Source organism: Erpetoichthys calabaricus, chromosome 16 (assembly GCF_900747795.2).
Source record: "Erpetoichthys calabaricus chromosome 16, fErpCal1.3, whole genome shotgun sequence".
NCBI lineage: Eukaryota > Metazoa > Chordata > Cladistia > Polypteriformes > Polypteridae > Erpetoichthys > Erpetoichthys calabaricus.
This window is the reverse complement of record NC_041409.2, coordinates 54,117,395-54,143,394: the sequence shown is the minus strand read 5'-3', so window position 1 is coordinate 54,143,394 and position 26,000 is coordinate 54,117,395. Positions and strand designations below refer to the sequence as shown.

General features: G+C 42.3%; 1 protein-coding gene across 3 annotated transcripts in view; it reads left to right on the top strand.

Annotated features, from left to right (window-relative positions):
- LOC114666398 (bcl-2-modifying factor-like) overlaps nucleotides 1-26,000 on the top strand; it is a 56,483-nt gene that overhangs the window by 30,351 nt on the left and 132 nt on the right. For all 3 annotated transcript variants that reach the window (XM_051919859.1, XM_051919860.1, XM_028821242.2), the window contains exon 4: nucleotides 23,061-26,000. This exon is cut by the window's right edge. In XM_051919859.1, coding sequence (XP_051775819.1) covers nucleotides 23,061-23,171 — 111 coding nt within the window. In that variant the 3' untranslated portion in view covers nucleotides 23,172-26,000. The remainder of the gene's footprint in view (nucleotides 1-23,060) is intronic.

Here is a 26,000-nt window from a genome sequence, read left to right as displayed (position 1 = left end):
TTCTTTGGTGCAAATGGAGAACAGAGCGCCCATGGTCACTCCTAGAGAAACCGACTCATCAAGGTTGACATTTTACCACTGCTTTCATGAAAGAAGAGCAGCGAATAGTAATCTGATTTTTATGGGTTGATGGTGCAAGAGGGGCTAAAATCCATAGAAGGCTTTCTGCACAATATTGAGGCAGCATTGAAACCACAACAGAGTGTGTATGAATGGATTGAGAAGTTGAAAAATGGTCAGACAAGAGTTGATCAAGAAGAAGGAGTGGAACACCCGTCCACGTCCACTACCAATGACAAGAGCGAGCAAATCCATACCATGATTCTGATGACTCAACGAGGATTATGGCCCCTGGTACACCCTCAGGCCATAGAAAGTGGACCACTACTCGCTGCTTTTCTTTGGTGCAGACGGAGAGTGGAGTGCCATGGTGACTCCTGGTGTAACCAATTGATCAAGGTGGAAACTTGAGCACTGTAACCACAGCATATTTTCACATGTGTATAGAGAAACCTGTACAGCAAACAAATTATAAAAGTGTGGGCAATTATCAACTTCCACTTGTATGTGGAAAATATGAACCCAGTAAGAGAAATCAGAACATGTTTGCTTCATATTTGTAGCAGCTTTGGGCAATGGGAGAGCTTGTTTGCCTTTTGTAGTTCTGACCCTCTGTGTCGCTCTCATTTACATCGTGTTCATCCACATTCTTTTTAGCTTAACAAATGGAAGTAAAGAGTGCATTTTTAATTTGAATGAGAGCGGTTTACTAACATTGTTTTACTTTATTTATAGAGAGATTGCCAAATGACCTTAGGGTATGTCAAGGAATTTCTTTACCTTACTTAATATTTGTAGGTACATAGTACACAGTTTCATTTTAAATGAACTGCATTTGTAAATATTTAGAGTGCCCTGTTTATTGTATATGAAAATGAAATAAACAGACCTGAATTCTTTTCTCTGGTAACATCGTATGGGCCCATGAAGAGGAAACCAACCAGGCAGTCAGCCAGTAATCATAACAGGATGACTTGTTTAAGATTTTTAAGCTAAAAATGTAAAACGAGCACATATGTGGGACTGAAAAGTATTTATCTTACTAAGTTCTCGCCTTGCTCTTTTTAGGTTCTTCTGTTATTTCTTTTGGGTGTTTATCCCCTTTTCCAACATACGGATGTCACCATTTCTACTGTTTTCTGAAATTGTGCTATCAGCTTCATTTGCACTCCCGTATTTAAGAATGTAAACATTTCCAGCTGAGCCAAAGTCGCCAGTGTACGTTTTTGAGAACCTTGTGTTGACATCCAGAGCTGACCTTTGAAGCGCTCATGTTAGGGTACAGGTTTATACGTTTAATAGTCATTATTATCACAGGTGAGGGATGGAAATAAGCTGGGACTGTACAGGTGGTTTAAGGTAGAAGGCTGAACTTCAAATGGGCCTGTAGATTGCCCTAGCATGGGTGGCACTACTGTAAGTAAAGAGTTTAAAGAAAGCTGTGTACTTCATATCAACTCTCTGCAGGTGGTACACTGCCACCGATACGTTAAGGGCTCTTACAGTCCACCCATCCTGAAGAGAAGATTCCTTTCACATTTGGGTCTCACTGTTTTAACTTGAAAAGAGACAGTATGATTCTTAATGAACGCAATCAGAGGGGTGAGACTTAGTCAAGAAACAAAGCTGAGGTCGTAGCTGAGATCTCTCGCCGATGAGGTGTCAAGTTTGAAACACAAATCAAAAAAAGGCTGTCAAAATTAAAACAAGACTGTATACCAGAACAGAATTATACAAAAAGAGAATTGGACACCAACACTGGTATTATCTTAATCTTGGACACTGGTTTGATACACAATGGGAGGTCTGAAAATCGAGAGTACACTTTATGAGAAGGATTTAGGAGTCACAGTGGACTTGTCACTATCAACTGCCAGACAGTGTTCAGAAGTCATTAAGAAAGCTAACAGAATGTGAGGTTATATAGCACCTTAATGTGTGGAGTTCAAGTCCCAGGAGGTTCTGCTCAAATTTATAACACACTGGTGAGGCCTTATCTGGAGTACTGGGTGCAGTTTTGGTCTCCAGGCTACAAAAAGGACACAGCAGCGCTAGAAAAAGGTCAGAGAAGAGCGACTAGGCTGATTCCAGGGCTACAGGGGTTGAATTGTGAAGAAAGATTAAAAGAGCTCAGCCTATACAGTTTAAGCCAAAGTTTAAGAGGTGACATGATTGAAGTGTTTAAAATTACGAAGGGAATTAGTTCAGGGGATCAAGACAGTTATTTTAAAATGAATTCATCAAGAACATGGGGACACAGTTGGAAACTTGTGAAGGGGAAATTTCATACAAACATTAGGAAGTTTTCCTGACACAGATGAACCACAGACACTTGGAATAAGCGACCAAGTAGTGTGGTAGACAGACTTTGGGGACACTCAAAACTCGACTTGATGTTATTTTAGAAGACTAGGGGGCTTTGCCCCCTGTTCGCTGTGCTTGCCAACCTACCTGCCTGCGCTACATGCCAGCCACTTCATGTCTCTGCCACTCATGTATGTGGATTTCACTTTCTCCAAACAACAAATCTTTTAATTCTTGCAGATACGCCTCTTCATTGGGAAGCAACACTACTTTTCCCTGATGGCAACAAGAATTAAACAATCTACAAGTCTCTGACTTAAAGTTTAACAATATATTCAATCTCTTTTCGCTGTTCTGTTATTTCACCGAGTAATAATTTCCATTTGTTAGCGCAAATGTGATCTTTACTATCATTTTTTTGAGACTTTCGAATTTTAGTACTTCCATTATCTCTAACCTGCTCTGCATGTGTATCGCAGCAACATTTTTGAATTCTTTACAACGTTCTACTTTGTCATCTACTCTTTGTCTTTTATTTTCGGCCCCGGGCGTGTTAAATCTCTTGACACGAAGTCTCGCCTCGCGGGACATGAAAGTGTCTCACTGAGAAAGTCACGTCTCATCCCAGGATCTATCTTACTAAACCACAGTTAATATATGCACGGCGGACACACCGAGGTGCATGCGCACTGCGGCCTTGGCGCCCGCAACAGAGTCTAGAGTCAAACGCAGCGGCTTTCCAAAACGCGGCGGCTTCCCAGAGTCAGTAGGTGGCGCCCAAACAACACAACCTCTGAGCGCCCAAACAACACAACCTGTAAACTAGACTCGCAGCGGCGCCCGCCCCAGAGTCAAACGCAGCGACTTCCCAAAACGCGGCAGCTTCCCAGAGTCAGTAGGTGGCGCCCAAATAACACAACGTAATGCGCCGTGACGCCCGCCCCAGAGTCAAACACAGCGGCTTCCCAAAACACGGCGGATTCCCAGAGTCAGTAGGTGGCGCCCAAACAACACAACCTGTAAGCGCCCAAACAACACCACCTGTAAACTAGACTCGCAGCGGCGCCCGCCCCAGAGTCAAACACAGCTGCTTCCCAAAACGCAGCGGCTTCCCAGAGTCAGTAGGTGGCGCCCACACAACACAACCTGTTCACTACACTTGCTCTAATCCACTGTGCTAGTAATATAGATCACATAACGGTCACAGACTCTAACCCAGCGGCTTCCCAGACTCAGTGGCTGGCACACGAACACCACAACCTGTAAACTAAACTTGCTGTGCTCCACTTTGCCAGCAGTCGGTGGCAGCAAAGGCAACGGAATCACGTCTCCACAAAACGAAACCGCTTTAGTACAGATATGCTTATGTAATTAAGTGACATTTCCCCAGACTCACCCACCCTCCATGATATGTCATCCATCCAGATATCGGACGGAACAGAAACTGATTGCCATTCTTGGATTTCCGATTCGCTAGCGAATCGCGGGCTTACTTGTTTTTTTTATATAATATATAGAGAGTAATAAGCGTATAGGACTGGTGAGTTTTGTTGGGCTGAGTGGCCTCTCCTCATCTGGATTGTTCTAATGTTCTAAAGGGATGTGTGTGCTGACCTTTAAGCGGTGACTCCAGTGACATCACATGTGCGAATGGTCATCACGGAAACCACGATGGTAAGTGCAGTGCACATTAATGTATGTGTAAAGGTTAAAATAAAAAAGAGCTCTAGAACTTTTACAAAAAAATGAAAGTAAATTCCAGATCATAACACACACACTCAGTGTTCAGTGCAAGGAGAAATCTGTAATTTCGTTTAGCACAAGTTTCCTATCTTATTCTTCACCTATCCGAAATGTACGGTAGTGGACGATAACTTAAAATGTTGAAATGTACCATATAAAAATAATTAGAAGTATTTAAATGATCAGATTGAGTCTTCCACAGGATATCTGAGACAGGGCAATTCATATACAGTATGTTATGACTCTTTTTTTATTTTATATGCTTTCATTTCATGTTCTTTGTGTCTTTTAGGGGATTTTAGAACATGAAGAATTCATAGTTATGGTTTATTTTGTGCTAAAGGCAATCATTGACATTGTTTAAAACTTTGACATCTTATTGTAGTGCCGTTTTGTTGCTCGTGGGCACCACCGCTTTCGACTTGGTTTCCATATGGGAACAGCTGGATGTCACAACCCGTGATGCCAGTGTGTAGAAGGGTATAAAGGTCGGGAGTCATGCACTTCCTGGTTCTCCAAGATTGGACAGAAATTTCTGAAGATGTATTTCTGTTTATGATATACTATAGTTCTTTACCTGTCTTGCACTGTCATGTGTGTGTGTGTGTGTGTGCGTGTGTTGCACTGCGGTCCTGTTATTTTACGTATGCTGCCTTACGGTGTGTGGATGTTATGACAATAAAGCCACTTGACTTGACCTAAACACTGAGAGTGTCTGTGTTGTCGTAGTCTCCTTGGTTTCAGGAGTTGTGCAATGCTATTTTGACTTTGTCTTTAATTGTGCATTTGGCTGTGATGAGTGATAGATGAGGGTAGACTCTCGGTTTTGAACTTACCTTATTTTGTGACTTGCATTTCATTCCCCGATTTCTATTTAAAAGATATCTCTGTCATTTCCCCCTTAAGGCCATTTTAAATAAATAACTATATCAATTGGGCATAAACACTGACAGGAGTGTATGTGCCCCACAGAATAAAGAACAGGGTAATGAATACCGCTGTTTCACCAGGAGTTAGAGGGCTTAGTCAGTGTGTTTTTATTTTCAGCCACTGTTTTAGCTGAAGATGATTTCGAAACGAGCTTGGAATATGTGAGGTTATTATATTAGTACAGTGCGCTGAACAAGAAGGGGACAATTTAGGTGACAATATCCTACAACCCCAAAACAACAACAACAGTTAGCTCTGTACACTATGTGAAAGAAAAGTCAACGGGGAGATAATGAAGGGTTGGGCACCAGCTGGGGTCCAATTTAATGTCAAGATCATAAACACAAGTAAAGAAAAAAGACCAAATGAAAATGATTGTGAACATTTTCAGAAATATTTTGGGCAGCGGCGCTCTGTCCTCCTCTGAACTCCCAGCGGCATTGTGTCTAAACTATAAGTGACACCAACAGTTCTCCTGCGACTCGTCCTCTGATCTGCAGGTGAAAGAGTAGTTAGTGTTAGTGTTAGGGACCGCGTGTCCCTAGGGGGCAGTGTCATTAATATGCTCACCTCAGTAGCACTGTGTGTGCGCAACGACATATAAAAGTGGTGTCCATCCCCTCGTATTTAAAGAGCGTACCAATGTCATCACAGATACACTTCTGAAATTACCGAAAAGCTGCGTCATTCATGGCATTACATGCAAGACAGCTTTTATTGTGAACCTTTCTGCTCAGAAAGAGGCCTAGATCTTGATGTAAGCCATTCCTCTCTTAATATTTTATTTTTATCAGTGTTTCACCCCTCCAAGGTTAGAAAGAGTTGTAGTGTTTTGCTGCTATTAAAATATCACAGCTGCAGTTCAAAGCTGTATTGGCGACATAATTAATCTCAACATTATTCTGATAACTTTGGTGTATTTTGATGGTTGCTAACGTAATAGTTTGTGTTTTTTTTTTATTATTGTGTAGTATTTGGTTACAGTTCTACTACATTTCCCCACGCGTCCTGCCCAAATCACCCGTGAGGATTTCCTCGGGTCATTAATTATCTTCTTGGTAGCTCCCTCTCGTAGGATTTCTGTTTATGAAAAGCACAAAAACGAGCTGTGCAGACCCTCTGTGGACGTGAAGAGCGCCAAGTGAGTAAATGCTGAGGCTGGGCTGAGGCAGAAGAAAATGAAGAAGTGGCTGGACAAGATAAACAGGCTGTAACCTGAAACCTCACGCGTGAGTGCAGAGTGGTCTGTGGTTAGGGAGTCTCCAGTGAGTCCCGCCAGCCGTATTAAGGGCAAAAGTAACAAAACAAAGCAAAACAAAGCCGCCAAGATGACAGATTCCCCTGCAAATGCCTCCAGGGTGGCGTTGGGCCTGGTGATTCAAGAAGGCAGGCGAGTGTGCCTGGCAGCCAAGCACGGGTTGGCGTGACAAGAGCCGTGTTTCTGAAGCAGCTCCGGAGTTGCAGGATGAGTGCAGCTGTAGTAAACAAGCTGCCTGGTCCTTCCTCTTTGAATCTGCTTTGCGGCCACTCTCTGCGTTGCGTGGCTATTTTTATTTGAGCTTTATTCTGGTAATGCTTTTTTTTTTCTTTCTTTTGTGTTATCATGCTGGTAGGACTTGTCGGCTTTGTAGTGGTGAGTGAAATGAGGAGCTAGCAGTGTGTTCTATTTCTGTAGTTTCCAGGCAGTCCATTTTGTTCCTGTTCAAGTTAATCATGTGGTCTTCCTGGCAGTGTGTGCTGTATGGGACACTTGGTCCATTCCTTGGAATTACGAGATGCTGCTTTTTGAGCACTTGAATCAAACCATTTTTGTAGTCGTTGTGAACTTTGTCAGACGGTAATTTCCTCACTCAGATCTTACTTGCTTCTATGGAGATTAAACATTTTAGGAGGGTTTCCAAAACTGTGGTTGAGACGTCTTGAAGATTGTCCAAGTTGGAAATGTAAAGGCTCGTCAATCAGGTGGTCCTCTTCGTCTCCTCAGATTGTCATCTCTGGCCTGCAGCTGACTGTAGTACAGTTGCCATTTTCAAATCCAAGGGCACTGTTCCCCCCCACCACTACCTCTCCCCCCCCCACCCAGAAAAATAGCGGCAGGGGATGTGCGGCTGCCCCAGCTGGAGGAAGCCAAGTTCCTCGGTGCTTTGTTCTTGAATGAATGTGGAAGTGTACGTGAAAGGATTCGGAGGGGGTAGTCAACCTATACTATACGACCAAAAATTGTGGGCACCCCTACAGATGATTGAGTTCAGATATATCAAATCAAGCCTGTGCATTGCACTTAATGCCGGATTATGCTGTAGATACCTGGGACCAAGTAGTGTTAAAAAACAGATTAGAAAGGATCTATGACTGAGTGGTAGTAATAGCAGAATTATACTATGTGACAAAAAGTATGTGGAGACCCCTCCAAATGAGTAACAGGTGCATCAAATCAAGCACATGGTCGTGCAGTCTTCATTTATAAGTAGTGGGTAATACTGAAGAGCACACTGACATTAAATGTGGATGCACATGAAATTTCTGCTCTGCTAGAACTGCCTCCGTCAACTTGAAGTGCAGTTACAGTGAAGTGGAAGTGTCGAGGTCATAAGTAATAGACCACTCAAACTCAGAGTGGGGCCACCAAGTGCTACAAATGGCCTCTCTTCTGTGTCCTCACTCACAACTGAGATCCAGACTGCCTTTGGGAGCAAACTCGGCACAAGAACTGTGCACCTGGAGCTTCGTGAAGTGGGGTTTCATGGTTGAGCCTCAGGTCATTATGCATAATGCGAAGCACTGGCTGGAGTGGTCTTGAGCACACAACCACCATTGGACTCTGGAGCAATGGAAACGTGTTCTCTGGGGTGATGAATCATGCTTCAGTATATGGCATTCTGATGGACCAATCTGGGTTTGTGGATGCCAATAGAATGGTACCTTCTGTACTGCTGTAGAGCTTGGTGGAGGAGGGAAAATGGCAGGGTTCAGACTAGGCCCCTGGGTCCAGTGAAGGGTACTATTCACGCGAAAGCAGACAAAGATATTTGAGGTAATTGAGCTCTTGCAGTTCGTTGAGGGCCCCTGTGTATAAAGCCAGGACCAGACATGGAGGAACTCGAGTGGCCTTCACAGAGCCCTGACCTCAACCCTACTGAACTCCCTCAGGATGAATTTGTGAGCCAGGAGTTTTCATCCAACTCACAAATGCTCATTTGGCTGCATGGGCACAAACTCACATTGACACATTCCAAGAAGCATGGAGGCTGTTATAAGGTGGTCAACACATTGGAATGGGATCTCCAGTAAACTCATATTGGTATGATGGTTAGATGTCCACACACTGTAGGTCATATCATTAATATCAATCTGCTGAGAACGGATGAGTGATTGGGGTAAAAATTTCATTTTTTTTTAGAAATTTAAGTAAAAATCTGATAGATCTTAATGCAAAGCAATGCCGGTGTAGGGCATTCATGATTTTCATATTGTTGTACTTTCCTTGTGTCACCAGTTCTTTATAAATATGCCAGTTGACCATGGTTAGGTCCTGCGATTCCATCTAGGATCTTACACATGAACACGTGTGCCGTTGCACCCTACTTGTGATGTTTGCTTGCTTTTACCATGCTGACGTAGCGCTGGTGTTCTAGAGCATCAGTAGAAGTGATTGTGCCTCCTCTGTTTAGCTGTGGAGATACCTGGTGTGGGGGGTCATTTAATTTTCTAGATATCGCTGAATTTTTCTGGATGCCTAGAGTCGTTCCACCATCAATTATATAACATGGGTAGCCTGGATATGGACTAACCGTAGGGCATCGTCATGGCCTTTTTTTCTTAAGATTGCGGCGAAACCTGAAAACATATCCAAGAAGCAACAGTAAACAGATATGACCAATGACTGCTTAAGATCTCTCACTGTATTGTGGATGCTGGAGAAGCGGTGTGGCCGACGTGATGTAAATGCCATTTGCGGAAAAGTTTATTCAAGCTGAAGTCAGTAGCACAAAATGATGTTAATGCTTGCAGAATTAAATACTGATCTGTCAGACTGGAAAGATCCAACATGTGTGACCAGACCGGAATTCTATTCATGAGGACAAAATGAAATGCACGCTGGCTGGACAGGAGGGACCCTGGTCCGAAAGTACTTGAATATGAAAAAAACAAAGTTGACATTGCCCAGCCTGTAGGATAGTCAAGTTGAGACTAAAATGACATCAGTACAGAATATCAATGCTGGCCACACAAGAATGAAGTGGTATAAATAATTAAGAAGTGTATATATATATTTTTTTGCACTTTTGTTGGTGTAATGCAGTTCCACAAATTGTGTGTTCTGTAGGTGGTCTGGTGGGGTGGCCTAGAAGGCTGTGGTGCATTTCATTCTGAATAGTTTTCTTGCTGGACCTCTTGAATGTTTTGTGTATTGTATAGATACAGTATGTGTGATGTCCATTCAATCAGCACGTCAGTTTTCTCCTAGTCAGTAGGTGGCAGTGTTTGGTTGATGTCGCATTTCTAACCCTAATTTCACAGCAGAGGAAGTGCAGTGTTTACAGGATGGCTTAGTGAAAGATGGAGGTGGGACCTCTGCAGCTCCGTGATTCAGTAGTTCAGTAGGTTTTTTGTCACTTGGTTTACTCGACTTGAGTCAGATAACCCCCCCCCCCCCAAAAAAAAACACTAATCGTAACCAGGTGTTATCATCGACACATATAATATAAAGCAACAACCCCCTCAATGGAGTGGAGCTCTGGAGGTTGGTAGTGAGATTCGATTGTCATTTAGGAGATGCAAGGTGAAGAGATGCACTTCAAGTCATTTTACATGTCTTCTTGCGTGTTGATGATTGGCTGCATCCTATTCAGCCCTTTGTTCGGAGAAGGTGCCCATATTGTATCACTTCTGCCACCAGCAACTGCTCGAAATTTGCAATTTTGGATCCAAATTGCCACATAGTCAGGACACAGTGCATGGGCAGCATGGTGGCGCAGAGCTGGCACTGCTGCCTCACATTAAGGAGCACAGGGTTTGCGTCCCAGAAGGGCTTCCTCAATCCTGTGTTTGGGACCCTGTGGGCTAGAAAGTGACGGACTTGTTATTTTGGTGGACTGAATGGTCTCCTCTTGTTTGTCAAATGTTTTATGTTCTTAAACCCAGCGGGTGTGTCTTGGTGTCAGACATCATTTTTGTCCTTGCAACCAGAGGATGGATGGATGGATTTACTTTATTGTCATTCAAACCATACAACAAGGAGAGCACAGCTGAACAAAATCGCATTTCTCCAGGCTTAATGTAGGAACTCACCCAGCCCATGGACTGTTCAAACATTACAGCAGTATGTGGAGCAAGACTGCTGGAGTCATTAGGAGTTTCTTCCCACGGGCCATCAGGCTACTTAACTCACTTTAACAACAAACAACATGCTGTCCTATTGGGATCTTTAAAAATACGTCAAGTATACAGCAGGCTTAAGGCCTGGTGTGCAGTAATGAGCTACATTCTGTAGGGTCCGTAATGGATCACTGAATGCTCCACAGTATAGTGTTGTTTTTTGCAATGTGTATTATAAATAGATGTGCATAAAGGATGCAGAGTGTAAATACTCCAAAGCACTCCGATGTTAACCATTAGTGAGAACTGACTGACTAGTCAGACGGGCGTTCTCGTCATGTCCATAAAGTTTTTAAAATTTGAATTGCTCAATTGCTCAGTTTTCATTTTTGATTTGATATATTTTGTTAATCCCCCAAAGGGTAAATTTCCATTTCGCATGACCTTTGGGGGTCAGAGCACAGGGTGAGCCATTGTACAACTCCCCTGAGTGTCAGTTCTGAAATGAAGTCCATGCTTAGAGATTATCAGACCTTCTAAATGTGACTTTCAAACCCAAAGGCTCAACTAATCAGACCTGTCCGTGGTCTTTAGTCTTGTTTAGAAAAGGGCAAAGAGGAACCTTGAAGACCCGAAAAGAAGTAGAAGTAGAAGGTCATGACAATAGTTTGAGGAGATGCTTCATGAGTGGACACCGAGTCTTGTGGAAAGTTTGAAATTGGTGGACTGGCTATTGACCTTTGGCTCCTAAATGAGGGGCAGCTGTTAAATTTAAAAAGATGAGCAGCTGGGATGGACTTGAGACTCTTCCTGCTGTTTCCTTCCTCCGGGGTGTTGTTCTTGGAATGGTATCCTCCTAAACTTAGTCATGTAATTGAATTGCTTGGGTGGGGAGCTGCCACCTGAGGCAGTGCTGTCTTGTGGCCTAATTCTTGTTTTAAATCTTCAGTTCCCGCCTGAACACTGGCCTGTTTTGTTTTGTTTTTTTCTATTCGTGCGTTGCGTGTGTGTGTGACATTGTACTTGGCCCACTTCATCTCACGAAGTGCAGGCCGTGTTACACAAGGTCAGGGTGCTGACTAATAAATGGCACATGGATGCACCACATTGATGTCTTGGCTTAGCAAAGTGGAAAATTAAGGGCTGGTGATTCTTGTTTTTCAACCTTCAGTCAGCCGTTGGTTGTGGCCAAATCATTATTTTTCTGTGTGTATTTCCAAATAAATGACTTGAAAATGAAACCCTGATTTGTTTGCTGTTAGTGAAAGGAAATGCAGTTAACTAAGTCCTCTGCTCTGGTCTTTTCACTGTCTGGTGCAGTCAACTGTGCTCCGTTCTGCGTGTCATATCACTGACATCCATCCGTGTGATCCCTGCCCAGAGAGGTCTTTCACAAATGGCAACACACCTGAATGCACAGTTTCTTTAGTATCGGAAATGACCTTACAGCTTCAGTAAGTAGGAGAGGACCTATGCAGCAGTCAGATGCCATAACTGGCATTGTTCAAAAGACATGACCATGCTGCTGATGTCCCCCATGTCTGCTCTTATAGGCCGACATGTTTTAACCTCAATTTATGCTCTTTGAAATGATTTGCTTGTGTTCTGTTGTACTTTATTGTTTAGCCCCACCTAAGGAAATACAGGATTATTTTGCGAGCTCTTTAAGATGAGTAATGAAGGTCAAAACAGTTTGAGATTTCTATTACAAGACATTCAATCTACAGACATCTTGAGCAAGAATCTTCAGGTCATCTCACAGTTTCCGTAAAGTGGACCCCGTTGTGCCCTTGGTCACCTTCAGTGTTTTTTTTGCACACTTTCTTTATACGGTGGCCTGTAGGGGGCATCGCAAAGCCTTAAATCAGGGGTGTCGAACTCCAGGCCTGGTGGGCCGCGGTGGCTGCAGGTTTTCCTAATCAGTGCCCAGTTTTCACTGCTAATGAACTCCTTTTTCCCTTCATTTTAATAGCCCTGTTTTTAAGGATCCAGTGCTCTGAATTGATTTGTTTCATCATTAAATGGCAGCCAAACAGAAATGAGACGTGAAACGAGCCAACAGGTGACCAGCTAAATTGGGGCTTCAAACTCCAACCAGTTTCTTAGTGAGAAGCAGATTCTTGCTGTTAATTAAACCCGTTATTTAATTCCATGGTTTGTTGCTGCTCTCCTTCTGCCACAGCAGACATTTCCAAAACTGCTGATTTTCTGTTTTTTCTAAGAACACCGTCAAAATGTTTTGAAGATCTGAGAGATCAGCCTTACTGAGACCTTCACCTTTCTTTATTTTCAGATATTGTGTGATGGGTACAGGTGAGCTGGTCGTGTGGCGGCTCGTTTTGTGTCTCATTATTGTTTGGTTGCTAATTACAGATAAAGAGACAACTAAGGGGTCTGAGACAAGTTAATTAAAAGTAAAGAAAAAGAAGTTAATTAGCAGCAAATTAATGAAGAAGAGGGTTAGAATGAAAACCTGAGGCCACTGCGGCCCTCCAGGTCTGGAGTTGGACACCCATACCTCAAACCCACCGCACGGACTCGGTCACAGGTTCAAACGACTGTTTCAGGTTTGGGAGTTTACCTTTTCCAGTACACAAGCCAGTACAACCCTTTATTCTTTATGTTCCTTAATCCACTCCTCCCGGGTAACATAGCTCTGTGGGGTCCAGAAGAAGGACCTCTTCTTCATCGCTTGTTTTCAGCAGCATTATGAAATGTAGATAGTGTAATAGTATTACCCACTTTTTTAATGTTGTGGCAACCAGGACACAGCCAGTTTCTGAACCTGAAGGTGTGTTTTATATTTGTTTCTTCTGAGTAAACTCTTGACCAGACGTTCTGTGTTTAAACAAAAGAAGGCCACCAGCCTCAGATCTTTAACTGAAGTTACGTGTGACCTTTAAGTCAAGCAGTTCTTTCGGCTGGTGAATCTCTCTTCAGCTTGGCCCGGCTGCCTAGAATCCATAGCAAGTGTAATATTTGTTCTTCTGATAACTGCCAACAGATAAATGGTAATTACAGATTAGAGCAAATCGACTGTCATTAAATGATAAGCCCAGGAGAGCCTGCTGTGTGTTGAGTAAGATCAGCCCTGGCTCAGGGGCACTGCTGGAGCGACAAGGCCACTAGACAGGCTCCGAGTGAATGTTCCCTGTGTTTATATACTGCTGGCTAAATTTAGCTGGTGAGTCATCTGGCCCAATGCACAATGTGACCTGTCCTACCCACAATGCACCACTCACCACACTCTGGCTTTCTGCCAACAGGGAGTGCAGCAGAGATAAAGAGGTGAACCGCAAGGGGGGTTTCTCTTAAAGGAGACACGTTGACGGCAGCCAGCAGCTTCTTCCCTTTTTGGCTTTTGGAGCTCAAGAGCAAAATTATCCGAGAGATTTATAAATGCAGACTAACGTGGCTTTGTGCACACTCCCAGAAGGATTATGGTCAAGTGCTTTACTCTTAACTACTGAGCTGGGCTTGAAAACGCAAGGTTGCCCGTTTTTAAATGCACTGCTTCACCTCACATACAGTCACATCGTAATACTCTGACGAGCACTCCAGCCCGGAAACAAAATGTCTAGGGAACTGCACAAGAATGGAAATCCAAAGACCAGAAAAGAGAGGAATTGCACCATAATGCAATCCGTTGATTTGCAACTTTCACCCTTGTCATTCCCAAACTTGGAGGAGCTGGAGGATATCCCAGCACTAATGGGTGCAGTAGGACCAAGGCCTGGACTGGATGCCGGTGCTCACGCATGGCAATGCCCATACGCACACTGGCAGGTGTTGGGGAATGTGAAAGGGAAACCCACATAGACATGGGGAGGACATCCAGCTTCCACATTGACTTCGGGTGCAGGAGTCAAACCCTGAGTACTGGATCCATGAAGTAGCAGTGCTCTGTCCATTGTGCTGCCCTCACTGGTATTAAACATACAACATTTATAGTCGTATGAAAAAGTGCGTACACCCCATGGAATGTTTTTTTTTTTCTTTTGTACAAATACATCTAGACATATTAGATTAGATAAATGTACGGTAATTAATCCAGAAATTCAGAGTCCTACAATGGCAGAAACATAAAAAAAACAAGGATACAGACTTGCAGAACAAACGCAGCTGATAAATCAATCGATTATAAATACATAAATGTAAAGAAATGTATATTTGGCAGATATTGCAAAATTAATTTAAAGAGTATGTCGGGAGGAAGCATTGAATAGCCTGGTAGCAGTGAGTTGTAAAGACCCCCAGAATGTGGTGGAATGAGCCTGTGAGGGTGCCTCCTGGAGGGGATGCAGGGGATTTTTCATGATGGCATCCAGGGTTCTCCCTGTGATGGCAGCGGCTTTCCTGATAAGTTTATTCAAGCCTTGTGTTTCTTCTGAGCTCAAATTGTTTTCCCAGAAGACTGCAGCGTGGAACACCACACTGGCTACTATGGATCAGCTTTTTGCTGCTCACATCCTTACCAGCATTATAGGCCCCCTGGCAAAGCAGTGCATTGGTGCCCCTACCTACACAACCATTCAGCAAGTCACAACATACAGAGATTAGCATGTGGCCCTAGGGTAACTGCCCAGCGTGCCCATGTGTTAAGATGGCCCTGCATCCAAAGCCCTGAGTCTCCTTAGCAAGTCCGGTCTGCTCTGGCCCTTCTTGGCCAGTGCCACTGTGGTGTCAGACCAGTCCAGTTTTCTATCTACTTGTAGCTCTGCACCACTTCCACATCCTTCCCTGAATGGTGACTGGTCTCAGAGGCTCCCTGGCACATCAGAAGACCACCAGCAGCAGAAATACGAAGACCCAGAAATTCCCTGAACCGGTTTGTAGCATGGCAGTGGGGTATAGCTATCGACTCTGCCACTAGGAATCATACGCATACATTCTCATTAATCCATCTGCCAACTGGCATCGTGCTGAGCTGATCGAGATGTATGTTTGTGACATTGATTTTAAAATCGTGTGCGTAACTTTGGAAAAATGCGTGTCAGGTCATATTGAATATCATAAAAAAACGATAATCTTATTTAAGCAAATTGACAGAGTTGTTAAAGAGTTTCCCCATGAACAGACTGTTAATCAGGATGCTGAGATGTCTGCGGGAGAGCATCAGGAAAAAACGTTTGGAACCGTGGAGCACACAAAGCTGCATTTTTGCACTGTGATGGCAGACCTGCACACCCCTCTGCACCATGGCAGAACACCTGCACACCCTGCAGTATCATAATAATGTGGTTGCTGCTTTGCATCCCCAAATTCAGTAGATCTCATTCCCAGTGACATCTCTATTATATAAAAAAAATCCTGGAACGAGACGAGACTTTTTAGCCTGGGATGAGACGAGACTTTCTCAGAGAGATACTTTCATGTCCCATGAGACAAGACTCTGTGCCAAGAGATTTAACCATACCTGGGGCTCGAAATAAAAGACAAAGAGTAGAAGACAAAGTAAAACGGTGTAAAGAGGTTCAAAAACGTTGGCGCGATACACATACAGAGCAGGTTAGAGATAAAGAAAGTACTAAAATTCGAAAGTCTCAAAAAAATGATAGTAAATATTGCATTAGCACAAACAAATGGAAAATATTACTCGGTGAAATAACGGAACAGCGAAAAGAGATCAAATATATGGACATAGGTGACATGACAGAAGTATGTAGATATTGTTTGGCTTTACACTTTAAGTTAGAGACTTGTAGATCGTCTAATTTGTGTTGCCATCAGGGAAAAGTAGTGTTTCTTCCTAATGAGGAGGAGTATCCATGAGAATTAAAAGATTTGTTATTTGGTGAAAGTGAAATCCACATACGTAAGTGACAGAGACGCAAAGTGGTTGGCACGTAGCGCAGGCTGCGGGATTGGTGAGCGAAGCAAGCAGGGGGCAAAAGCCCCTTAGTCTTTCAGAAAAAAATTTACAGGAGGCTCTGAGCACAGTGACATGTACATTGGAATAGACAATGTGTATTGCATCGCAAGGGGAGTTTTGCGACAATGATTAAAATGGAATTGCTGGAAGATGTATAAAAGTTTTTTGTTTTTATTTTTTTTAAGAATTCCGGGAATTTTGTGTATCCCATCGTAATTCAGTAGGACCCTGAAAGGACCCGTGTCCATCAAACTCGGCACCCTGCCTTGTCCTTCATTTAGAGCACACTCACTCTGATTATGAGAAATCACAGATGTTCTCTTATAATTGGTCAGTTGTTTGGTTGTCCCTTACAAAATCACTTCATTATTGCACGGAGACAGAGATTTCCTATTTTTGATTAAACCTGTTCTTTTATGAAACATATGGTTTGCCCGTGTGGATTACATGTGACGTGCAGACACACATACACATCCACGGTCTGTTTGACTGTTGTACTTTCTCCACCAGAGGAGGTTTCATAAATGCAGTTTTGTTGCCATGTTAGGGAAGTTGAGGTACCTAAAAACGTTCATCTGTCTGTCCAGTTTCTGAGCTTTCTTGGTCACATCTCTTTTAAGAAATAACTGTAGTTTTCTGTGAGCTTGCAGGAAAAACCAAAAGAAGGTGAAACGCTTCACAGCAGCTATTTCTTGTTTTAGACTTGCTGAGTCTTCCTCTTCATGGCAGGTCTTTTGGGTCTTTGTTCGACTCCTGGTCATAGTCCAGCACGGTTCCCAGCGTATGACGAGCGTTTGCTTCTTTGTTGTCTTACTAGTTGTTGGCTTTGCTTTCATGCCGCTGCTGTGCTTTATGCAGGTACCGTGTCAGTGTAGTTTTGTCTTCTGTTAGTGACGTGAACTGCTAAAAGGAGGAAGTTCTTGTTGCCACAAGGAAGTGTGAGCTTCAGACATGAGACTTTCATGTCCTCACTCTGACCCCTCATTTTTTTTTTTTTGGAGAGTTCTTCTATTATGCCTGGCTGCGAATTATGCTGCTCAGCACTTCCTGAGTGTTTGGCACATTTATAACGTGATGCGACCACATGTAGGAAGAAAAAGCACATTGTGTATTCGACATTAGAGCAGGACAGGTTGCTCCGCAATAAAACTCGGCATAATTGCATGCTACCGTTTTCGAGGCTTAGGTTTAAATCAATTCTGTACTCTGCCATTATGGGAATTATAGATGTGGCTTACTTTAAATATACATTTATGCTGCCTGCAGACATGTTTTATTTATCTTCTTTTATGAACTTAATTGCAAATCAAAGGGCAATGAGTGGAGGTGGCACAGTGTTCATTTGGAAAGACTCAATCCTTTGTTCAACTAAACAGCAAGAAATATATTAGAATATGTTAAAAAAAACTGTTAACTATACGAGGAGACTTAGGGTGCTATTTTGGTTGGGTCACGGTGTATGTGGAGCTTACACTTGGTATGTGCATTCATGTTTTTTTTTCTCCACCTATTCCATTTTCCAGGCGTGTTAGTTGAACTGGCAACTCTAAAATGTTGTGTGTCAGTCATGTGTGTCACCATCCTGACTCATCTTGGGTAAGCAGTCCCACCCCAGGATGAGAATGCGCTGTTGGTAATGGTGTCAGCTCTTTCTTTTACCAGTGTAGTAGTGAGGGGAACTGACTCCACCTCTTTCCAATCAAAGGACTGTATATTCAAGTAGTAGCGGCCCTTGGGACTGCTGGGAAATGGAGTTCTTCCTGCGGTAGCTCTGCTACAAAGTCGCTCACAGAAGGTGGAGTCTCATTCTGGACAGATGGATGCTCAAGAGAGACAGAGCTCCGAACGAGACTTGATTGCTACAGCAACATTTTGATTTATTTTATTTTACCTTATGTGTGCTGTTTCTGTTGAAAGTTATCACGTTAATTAAATGAGTGACCCTGTTGGTGACCCATCATTTTTTAAGATCGATTGTCGTTACTCGCGTGACCACAACTGAGAGAGGTTTGTTTGTGCCTGTATTCCTTTCAGGGTCGGTTTCTGGATTAGACCCAATTGCCACTGAGACCTGATCAGGTGAAGGCAAAAATTGTTCTGATTGGTGTGTGTGGAATTGTCACCCTGGCCTAGCAAGCTGTATGTATGATTGAAACTGGTTTTTCATCCATGGTGCCCTTTTACAATGTATTGTGCCTTATGTTCTGTTCGGACCTTAGCTACCCTTATTTATAACAACAATCTGTCTATTCGCACCTCCAAGGGCATGTCAATAAAAACTGTGCATATCTGCGCACCTTCTGACCACCGAGGGGATACCCTGTCCCCCCAATATATTTAACGTACAACAAGGAATACCATCAGTTCTTTTTTTTCCATTTGAGGCACTGGGTAAAGTAAGTATTGCTGAAGGACTTCTGTTATTTTTGTCACATCCGAATCACTCAAATTATTGTTTTACTGACATTTTGCTTTTGTGAGGCAATAGTTTACCTGGAGTTATTTATTTACTGGCATTTTATAGAAGGGAAAAGGGCTTCATAGTCTTTATTGAGATGTAAATGCACAGTCTGCAAAATGTTACTGATGTGAGTGATACAAACGTGACTAAAATCACAGGGCTCCTCCGGTAACAATGCGTTCATCCCACCTCCTGGTATAAAACCAATCCCATCTGAATAAGTCTTTATGCTACCAACATAAATAGATTAAAGTTAACTTGTTCAGTTAAAAGTTGTTCAGAAACAAACACTGAGTTGCAATTTGACGGTCCCTCCAGTGTGTTATGTCTGCCAAAGAACAGATTAGACGTTTAGAATAATGGAAAGTAGCCAGAAGATGAGATGTCAAAATACAAGAAAAGGTTGTAACTAAGAATCTGCCCTGTCTTTTCCTAAACTTGAAACCAAATAACAAAGTCCAAGCCATGAAAAGAGTCTAAAGCATAAACAGTGCATAATAACAGCAGACCGCCGGCCGATTGTTTCGGCTTACCACAAACTCGGTTGACTGTGATGTGCATGGTGCGGACCTTTTATCCTGTTCCGGTGATTTTTCTCCACGCCGTACACCACTGAGGATTGCTGCATGGCCAGACCGTAACAACTGATGCCCAAAATGGTGACACCTGGAATAAGTAAAGATAGTGACGGAAAAATACATAAAAACATACAACTCTTTAAAATAAAAATTCAAAAATTCAGTTCTACGACCCCAAAAAGTCTACATTCTGATACAGAATTGACGTAGCAGAACTGAACGAGAAAAAGCCATTTAGTCTGAACCCGTATCATAACGTCACATGAATTGTACGTTTCTAGATCCATTCTCCCTCCTTCCGCAAGCATACCCACACTCAGGGATGAAACAGTTTAGCCAGCAAGTGGACAATTGAGGCTGTTTTCAAGTTTAAGAATTTAAAATGGTTTTGATGAGCACAGTTAATTCCGGACAACACAGCACTTCATTTCATATTTCAAAATATCATAAACCTCCTGCTGCGGTGGGTTGGCACCCTGCCCGGGATTGGTTCCTGCCTTGCGCCCTGTGTTGGCTGGGATTGGCTCCAGCAGACCCCCGTGACCCTGTGTTCGGATTCAGCGGGTTGGGAAATGGATGGATGGATAAACTTCCTGTTTGAATAGGTCACTTTTCTACTACACCATTAGGGATGCCAGTGATGCACAGATGAAGTTATTATTTTTTGTTGTTGTTCTCACTAAAAACCTTTTCAAGTGACCAGTCGTAGTGCTGGGCGGTATACCGGTTCATACCAAAAACCGTTTTTTATTTTTGTTATGATATGGATTTTTCTTATACCGGAACACTGGTTTAAATAGCCTAAACAACGTTCGGAACATGGCGCAGCAAGAAACTTGTTTAAGGGGGGACCTTTTTCACTGCTGCACCACTAAACAGGCATGCAACGGAGTACATGCGTTAGTGGAGGTATTGAGCGGTGAAAATGGTCAGAGAACATTCTGAAACTGAAACTGTAGTAGATGATAAAGTTGAACATGATGACACAGAAGACCTTTTGACGAAAAAAGGTGCCGTGTCTGTTGTCTGGAGATACTTTGGTTTTAAAAGGTCCGATGTGGACCATTATGTTCAAATGTGTACAGTAATCCCTCCTCGATCGCGGGTGTTGCGTTCCAGAACTCCCCGCGAAAGGTGAAAATCCGTGAAGTAGAAACCATATGTTTATATGGTTATTTTTATATTGTCATGCTTGGGTCACAGATATGCACAGAAACACAGGAGGTTGTAGAGAGACAGGAACGTTATTCAAACACTGCAAACAAACATTTGTCTCTTTTTCAAAAGTTTAAACTGTGCTCCATGACAAGACAGAGATGACAGTTCTGTCTCACAATTAAAAGAATGCAAACATGTCTTCCTCTTCAAAGGAGTGTGCGTCAGGAGCAGAGAATGTCAGAGAGAGAGAGACAAGCAAACAAATCAATAGGGCTGTTTGGCTTTTAAGTATGCGAAGCACCGACATATAAAGCAGTTGCATTGAAGGCAGCAGCTCACACCCCCTCCGTCAGGAGCAGAGAATGTCAGAGAGAGAGAGAGAGAGAGACAGATAAAAACAAAAAATCAAAAATCAATACGTGCCCTTCGAGCTTTTAAGTATGCGAAGCACCGTGCAGCATGTCGCTTCATGAAGCTGCTGCACAGAAGGGAGCAACGTGAAGGTAATCTTTCAGCATTTTTAGACGAGCGTCCGTATCATCTAGGTGTGCGAACAGCCCCCCTGCTCACACCCCCTCCGCAGGAGCAGAGAATGTCAGAGAGAGAGAGAAAAGTAAGTTGGGTAGCTTCTCAGCCATCTGCCAATAGCGTCCCTTGTATGAAATCAACTGGGCAAACCAACTGAGGAAGCATGTACCAGAAATTAAAAGACTCATTGTCCGCAGAAATCCGCGAACCAGCAAAAAATCTGCGATATATATTTAAATATGCTTACATATAAAATCCGCGATATAGTGAAGCCACGAAAGGCGAAGCACGATATAGCGAGGGATTACTGTATATACTGTTTCTATACTACTAGATAATACTGCAAGCCAAGTTGTACTTGTTTTATTTTATGTTTTCAATACTGTGTAATGTACCTGGGTACTGTTTAATAGTGTGACGATGCCAGTCCTCTACACACTCCCTCTTCCCACATGGGAGCCTGTTGAACCAACACCGTCGATAGTTATGACCTAGATGAGCTGAGAAATCTCATTGAAGCCAGGGGTTGGTGGAAAGTGCTCAAGTGCTTTTGTTAAAAACAGTCAAAAGTAAAACCAGAAGTGTCCATTGTGTAGTGTTCAGACAAATACAGTGCCCAAATAAATAGCAAATCAATAAAACCAGTGAAATGTGGAGATAAAATCCATAATAAATAAATCCGTAAAAATAGAGGTTAAAATACAGTCTCTCTCATCGCCTGATCGCAGCAGACCACCTTCTGTCTCCACGGCTCACCCTTCACTGGCGTTGCTGGCGGACGCTTTGCACTGCACAGCCAGACCATCCAAGGTCTGTACACCTCCCGTCTTCTTTCACGCTCACTCAGTCACTCCTCAGATCCATTGGGAGGTCTTACATTTCGCTCGCCCCACTCTACATGCTTAGTCAGTGGGGTGAACCAGCCCCTAGATCGCCTGAGTATGCTTTCCCTCATGAAACCCCAGCTCATGCTGCCTTCATCTTCCTGGTGTCTGGATCGTCTCCCAAGACTGCCTTTTCCCTTCTTTAACCTCCTTGTGTTCTATCTTCTTTTTTCCTTCTCACCCCATCTTGCCGGCCAATAAATATACATCTCCATTGTGCGCAGCGCCTTATTCACACGCCGCAGTAAGCTGATCAAGCAATTGAGAAATATCGGGTGCGACTCGCCCCAATCACCTCATCAACTCCCCGCGGTCGTGCAATCGTGCCCACGGAGACGGACATGGCGAACTGGATTTAAAAACTGCCCTTTTTTTTTTTTGAAGCCACAGACCCTTTATACCACAAGTTGCAGTTTTATTGTTTATGTATATCGCTTAGTTTGAAGCAAGGTCCATATTAATGCAATTTGCCTTAATGACGGTTCAGTTGGTAAAGATGTCATCACCAAGTTGCACTTGTTTTACTTTATTTTATTTTGGTGAATACTGTGTAATGTACCTGGGCTTGAAGTTTTGTAATAGTATTAGTACTGGAAGTTGCACTATTATTTATTTTATTGTTATTATTTATTAGTTTAAATATTATGCAGTTTAATGACGGTAAAGTTGTTTAAAAAGTCACTTTAACGTGTCAGTGGACAGAGATGGTTAACATTAACAGAAAGTCTAGTTGGTTTTCAAAAAATATTTACTATTTATTCCTTTTCTAAGACATGTTCAGTGCAATACAACTTTTGACAAGCACCTCTGGAGTCTAAATGCCTCTTTGGATGGTTGAAAATATTTTGTCAAAATTTTAGTTTAAGTTGTTTGCAAAATCTGTTCAATAAAAAGTTCTGTATTTTGACTGCAACTGTCATGTAATGTGATTCCTTCTCTTCATTAGTGCCACCCCCTTGAAAACTATCACTTTATGGAGCCATGCAAACCTGTATTAATATGTGTGTGCACATTAAAATGTTTTTTTGTACAATGTACAATTCTCATGACAGTGGAATAGGTTATTCTTAGTTATTACTTAGCAGTAATTGCAGTGGAAAATGTGGTTAATTCATGAATGGGCAAAAAATACCATCGAGTACCAAAAAAAATACCGTGATATAGAATTTTGGTCATACCGCCCAGCACTAACCAGTCGTCTTTTGTCTATGTGTGCTTTACAGCTACAGCAGAACCAAAGGAACCCCCAGCCATTGTGGTGGAGGATGGCCGTCACCTTGTTGGCCTTTCTTTTCGATCGAGATGCAGGTCCGAATCGAATGGACGCAAGATGAGATGGGGCTGACACTTGTTCTCAGGACGATACTGACATCGGACGGCTCTGGTGGACTAATGGCGGCTTTCAGAAATTCCTCATCATTGCTGGTCGATGATGTTTGTTTTTAAAATCTGTTCCTTCGGAATTCTGCAGAGGACCTCAAAATTCATCTTTCATGGGAACACATGTTTGTTCTTTTTTTGGTTTGTTCTTTCTTAAAACTTGAGAAATGTTATTTTGTAAAGTATGTTGGCAATTTGCACTTCTTCACATGTCTCACCTCAAACAAGTCACAGCCATTTGATAATGATGCCTTACTGTCTGTGCTTTTGGGTAACTGTTCTAAAAACCGGGGGAAAGAAGAGTGCCACTTATGGACCTTGTCCAGATAACGAAATCACGGCCGCTCTTGACGGTGGCCATCACTTTATTTTTTGTTGGTTTTCTTCTTTTCTGCTCGTTACACTTCTGGAGTGAAGAGCTCATTGACTGCTCTTGGCTTCACACTGAATGAAAAGGTCCTGAGCTGGTCCACTAAATGCACGGCCAGCTGCCTTTCAGGATTCAAGGAGTAAACGGATCTCCAAAATGATTTTCTTTCTGATTGGTCCTAGCAGGAGTAAAATGATTGGGACAAGAGTGAAGAAAGAGAACCTCAAGAGTTTAACAGTTTGGAATTTCTCAGATTTGGACATAATTGGATTTTCAATGCACTCTTTCAAGCAGTTGTTTGCTAGAGAAGAAAATCCAACAATTTCCTGTGTCATCCGTCTTCAAAATTTCAGGTTTTGCTTTGCTAATGCAAAAAACATTCATCCTCGGGGAGAATTAGAGAGCAACCCAATCTTGCACTAGATTTTTGTTGGACACTTTGCATTTTTTCACAAGTCTTCAACATGATGCCAATTTTAATGTTGTGCTTCACTCTTCCTTCCTCTTTCGAAAAAGTTCAACGACTCGACTCTGTTTCTGAATTGTTATAAACTGATGAAAGAACGATTAACTGACCCCTTTACCCAACTCACTCCAGTGTTTTGCATGTCTTCAGAGCTCATGGACAACTGCCTTATTTTATTTTAACGTGGTAATTGCCTTGTGTTTGTAAATCATGAAACAGAAAATAAGGAAATGAATTCAGAGCTGAGGTATAACTTTCATTTTTCATTTTCTGAAATCCAAGGCATTGTATATTCCAGTTCTTGCATTGTCATGCTTCTGTCCCTTTTTGGTGGGAGCTGGGCCCTCTAGAGTAAATCTAAGATACAACACGGACAAAAGCTAATAGCTCAGGTCTAGCAACGTCTTCCCAAGTCACAGCAATCCTCACCGCCACACTTCCCTCACATGGATGGGCTTCCATATTTCTCAGTCTCTGCACCTTTAATTTGACCTCATTTCACATTTATCCAAAATATATAGTCCGACCCCAGACTAATGTTCCTCTGTTTTGATATATGCAGACACAGATTTGAGTAGCATACATTACAGACAAGGAAAGCACATTAAACTTTGCTCTTCTTCAATATCTATGACATGACCGTTATTTTCAGGACCCTGCTTGGTAAACATTTAGCTTTTAGTATTGTATGTGTTTCCTGCAAAAAGACAAAAACTGAGCCAGCCAGTGTAGCCTGACTGATTGCGACCCTCAGGATTTCTTTATTGTCTGCACTCCACTCCACTAGATATCCAAAAGGGGACAGCCTGTACTGCTTTAACTTATTCTCTGTAATTTATTTTATGTACATTTGCTTAATTCTACTGTATGGTGTGCAATGGTTTGTTTTTAATGTTAGATTATTCTTCGTTACTCCTTTTTTTTTTTTTCTTTTTTGTCAGTGTGGACAATGTTCCAGGGGAAGTGCCAGAAAACTCAGAAACCTAGAGAAGCAGGGTGTGAGTGTCCTTTAGGCCCCAGCCTCGACCACAGCCTGCACATGCATCTCTGGCACAACTCAGGTTCTTTGCACTCAAAAAGAAATCATGCTGTCATGAGCATGCTGGGCACGTCAAATCCTGGAAGTAGAAGGAACAGTGCACTCTGTCTTTTTATATCATTTTAGAAGTTTCCCTATATGGAAGAATATGTCAGCCAAACGTAAAACAAATAAATACAAAGGTAAATTAATGCACCGTGAAATGTGACATTACATAAATAAAAACATGGCCAAATGTGAGTATACATAGTTAAATGTGTCACAAAATATATTATTTTTTGTTTCGTATTGATTTAACTATGTCTCCATTTATTTATTTCAGTGACACCACTTGCAACATTAATTATATGCAATGAAATGAAAACTGTCACTTTCACGTGTCAAAGTTCAGCGGTCAGGCTCTAGCAAGTACTGTGTTTTGACTGGTTAATTATCAGTACAGGGGACATAAATCTTCAGCTGTCGTTGGGCACATATACAGCAAAAACTTCAGGTGCAAAACCCTAATAAAGAATTCAGAGCTCCTTGAACTAAAGCAGCTGCGATGTGCAGTAATTATGGGTAATTCTTTTAAAACATTTAACAATGATAAGACCAACAAAACTTGCCAGTCCTTTCCACCTATTTTACCCAAATAACATAAACTTAAGTTAAAGTTCTGCTGTGCACCAATTTACTCAGCCATTTATTTATCGTACACTCATACAAAGTGATATAAAGTGCAGCCAATAGAGGCAGGTCCCTTAGAATTAGTTGACCAATCACTAAGGCCTTGTATGTTGAGGAGTGGAAAATGACAGTTTTCATTTCCAGGTATAATCCTGGTGTCCTTGAAAGAAGTAAGTGAAATACTTAAAGAAATATATAAAGAAATTGGCAGCATAAAAGAAAGATTTTGTGAGAGAATT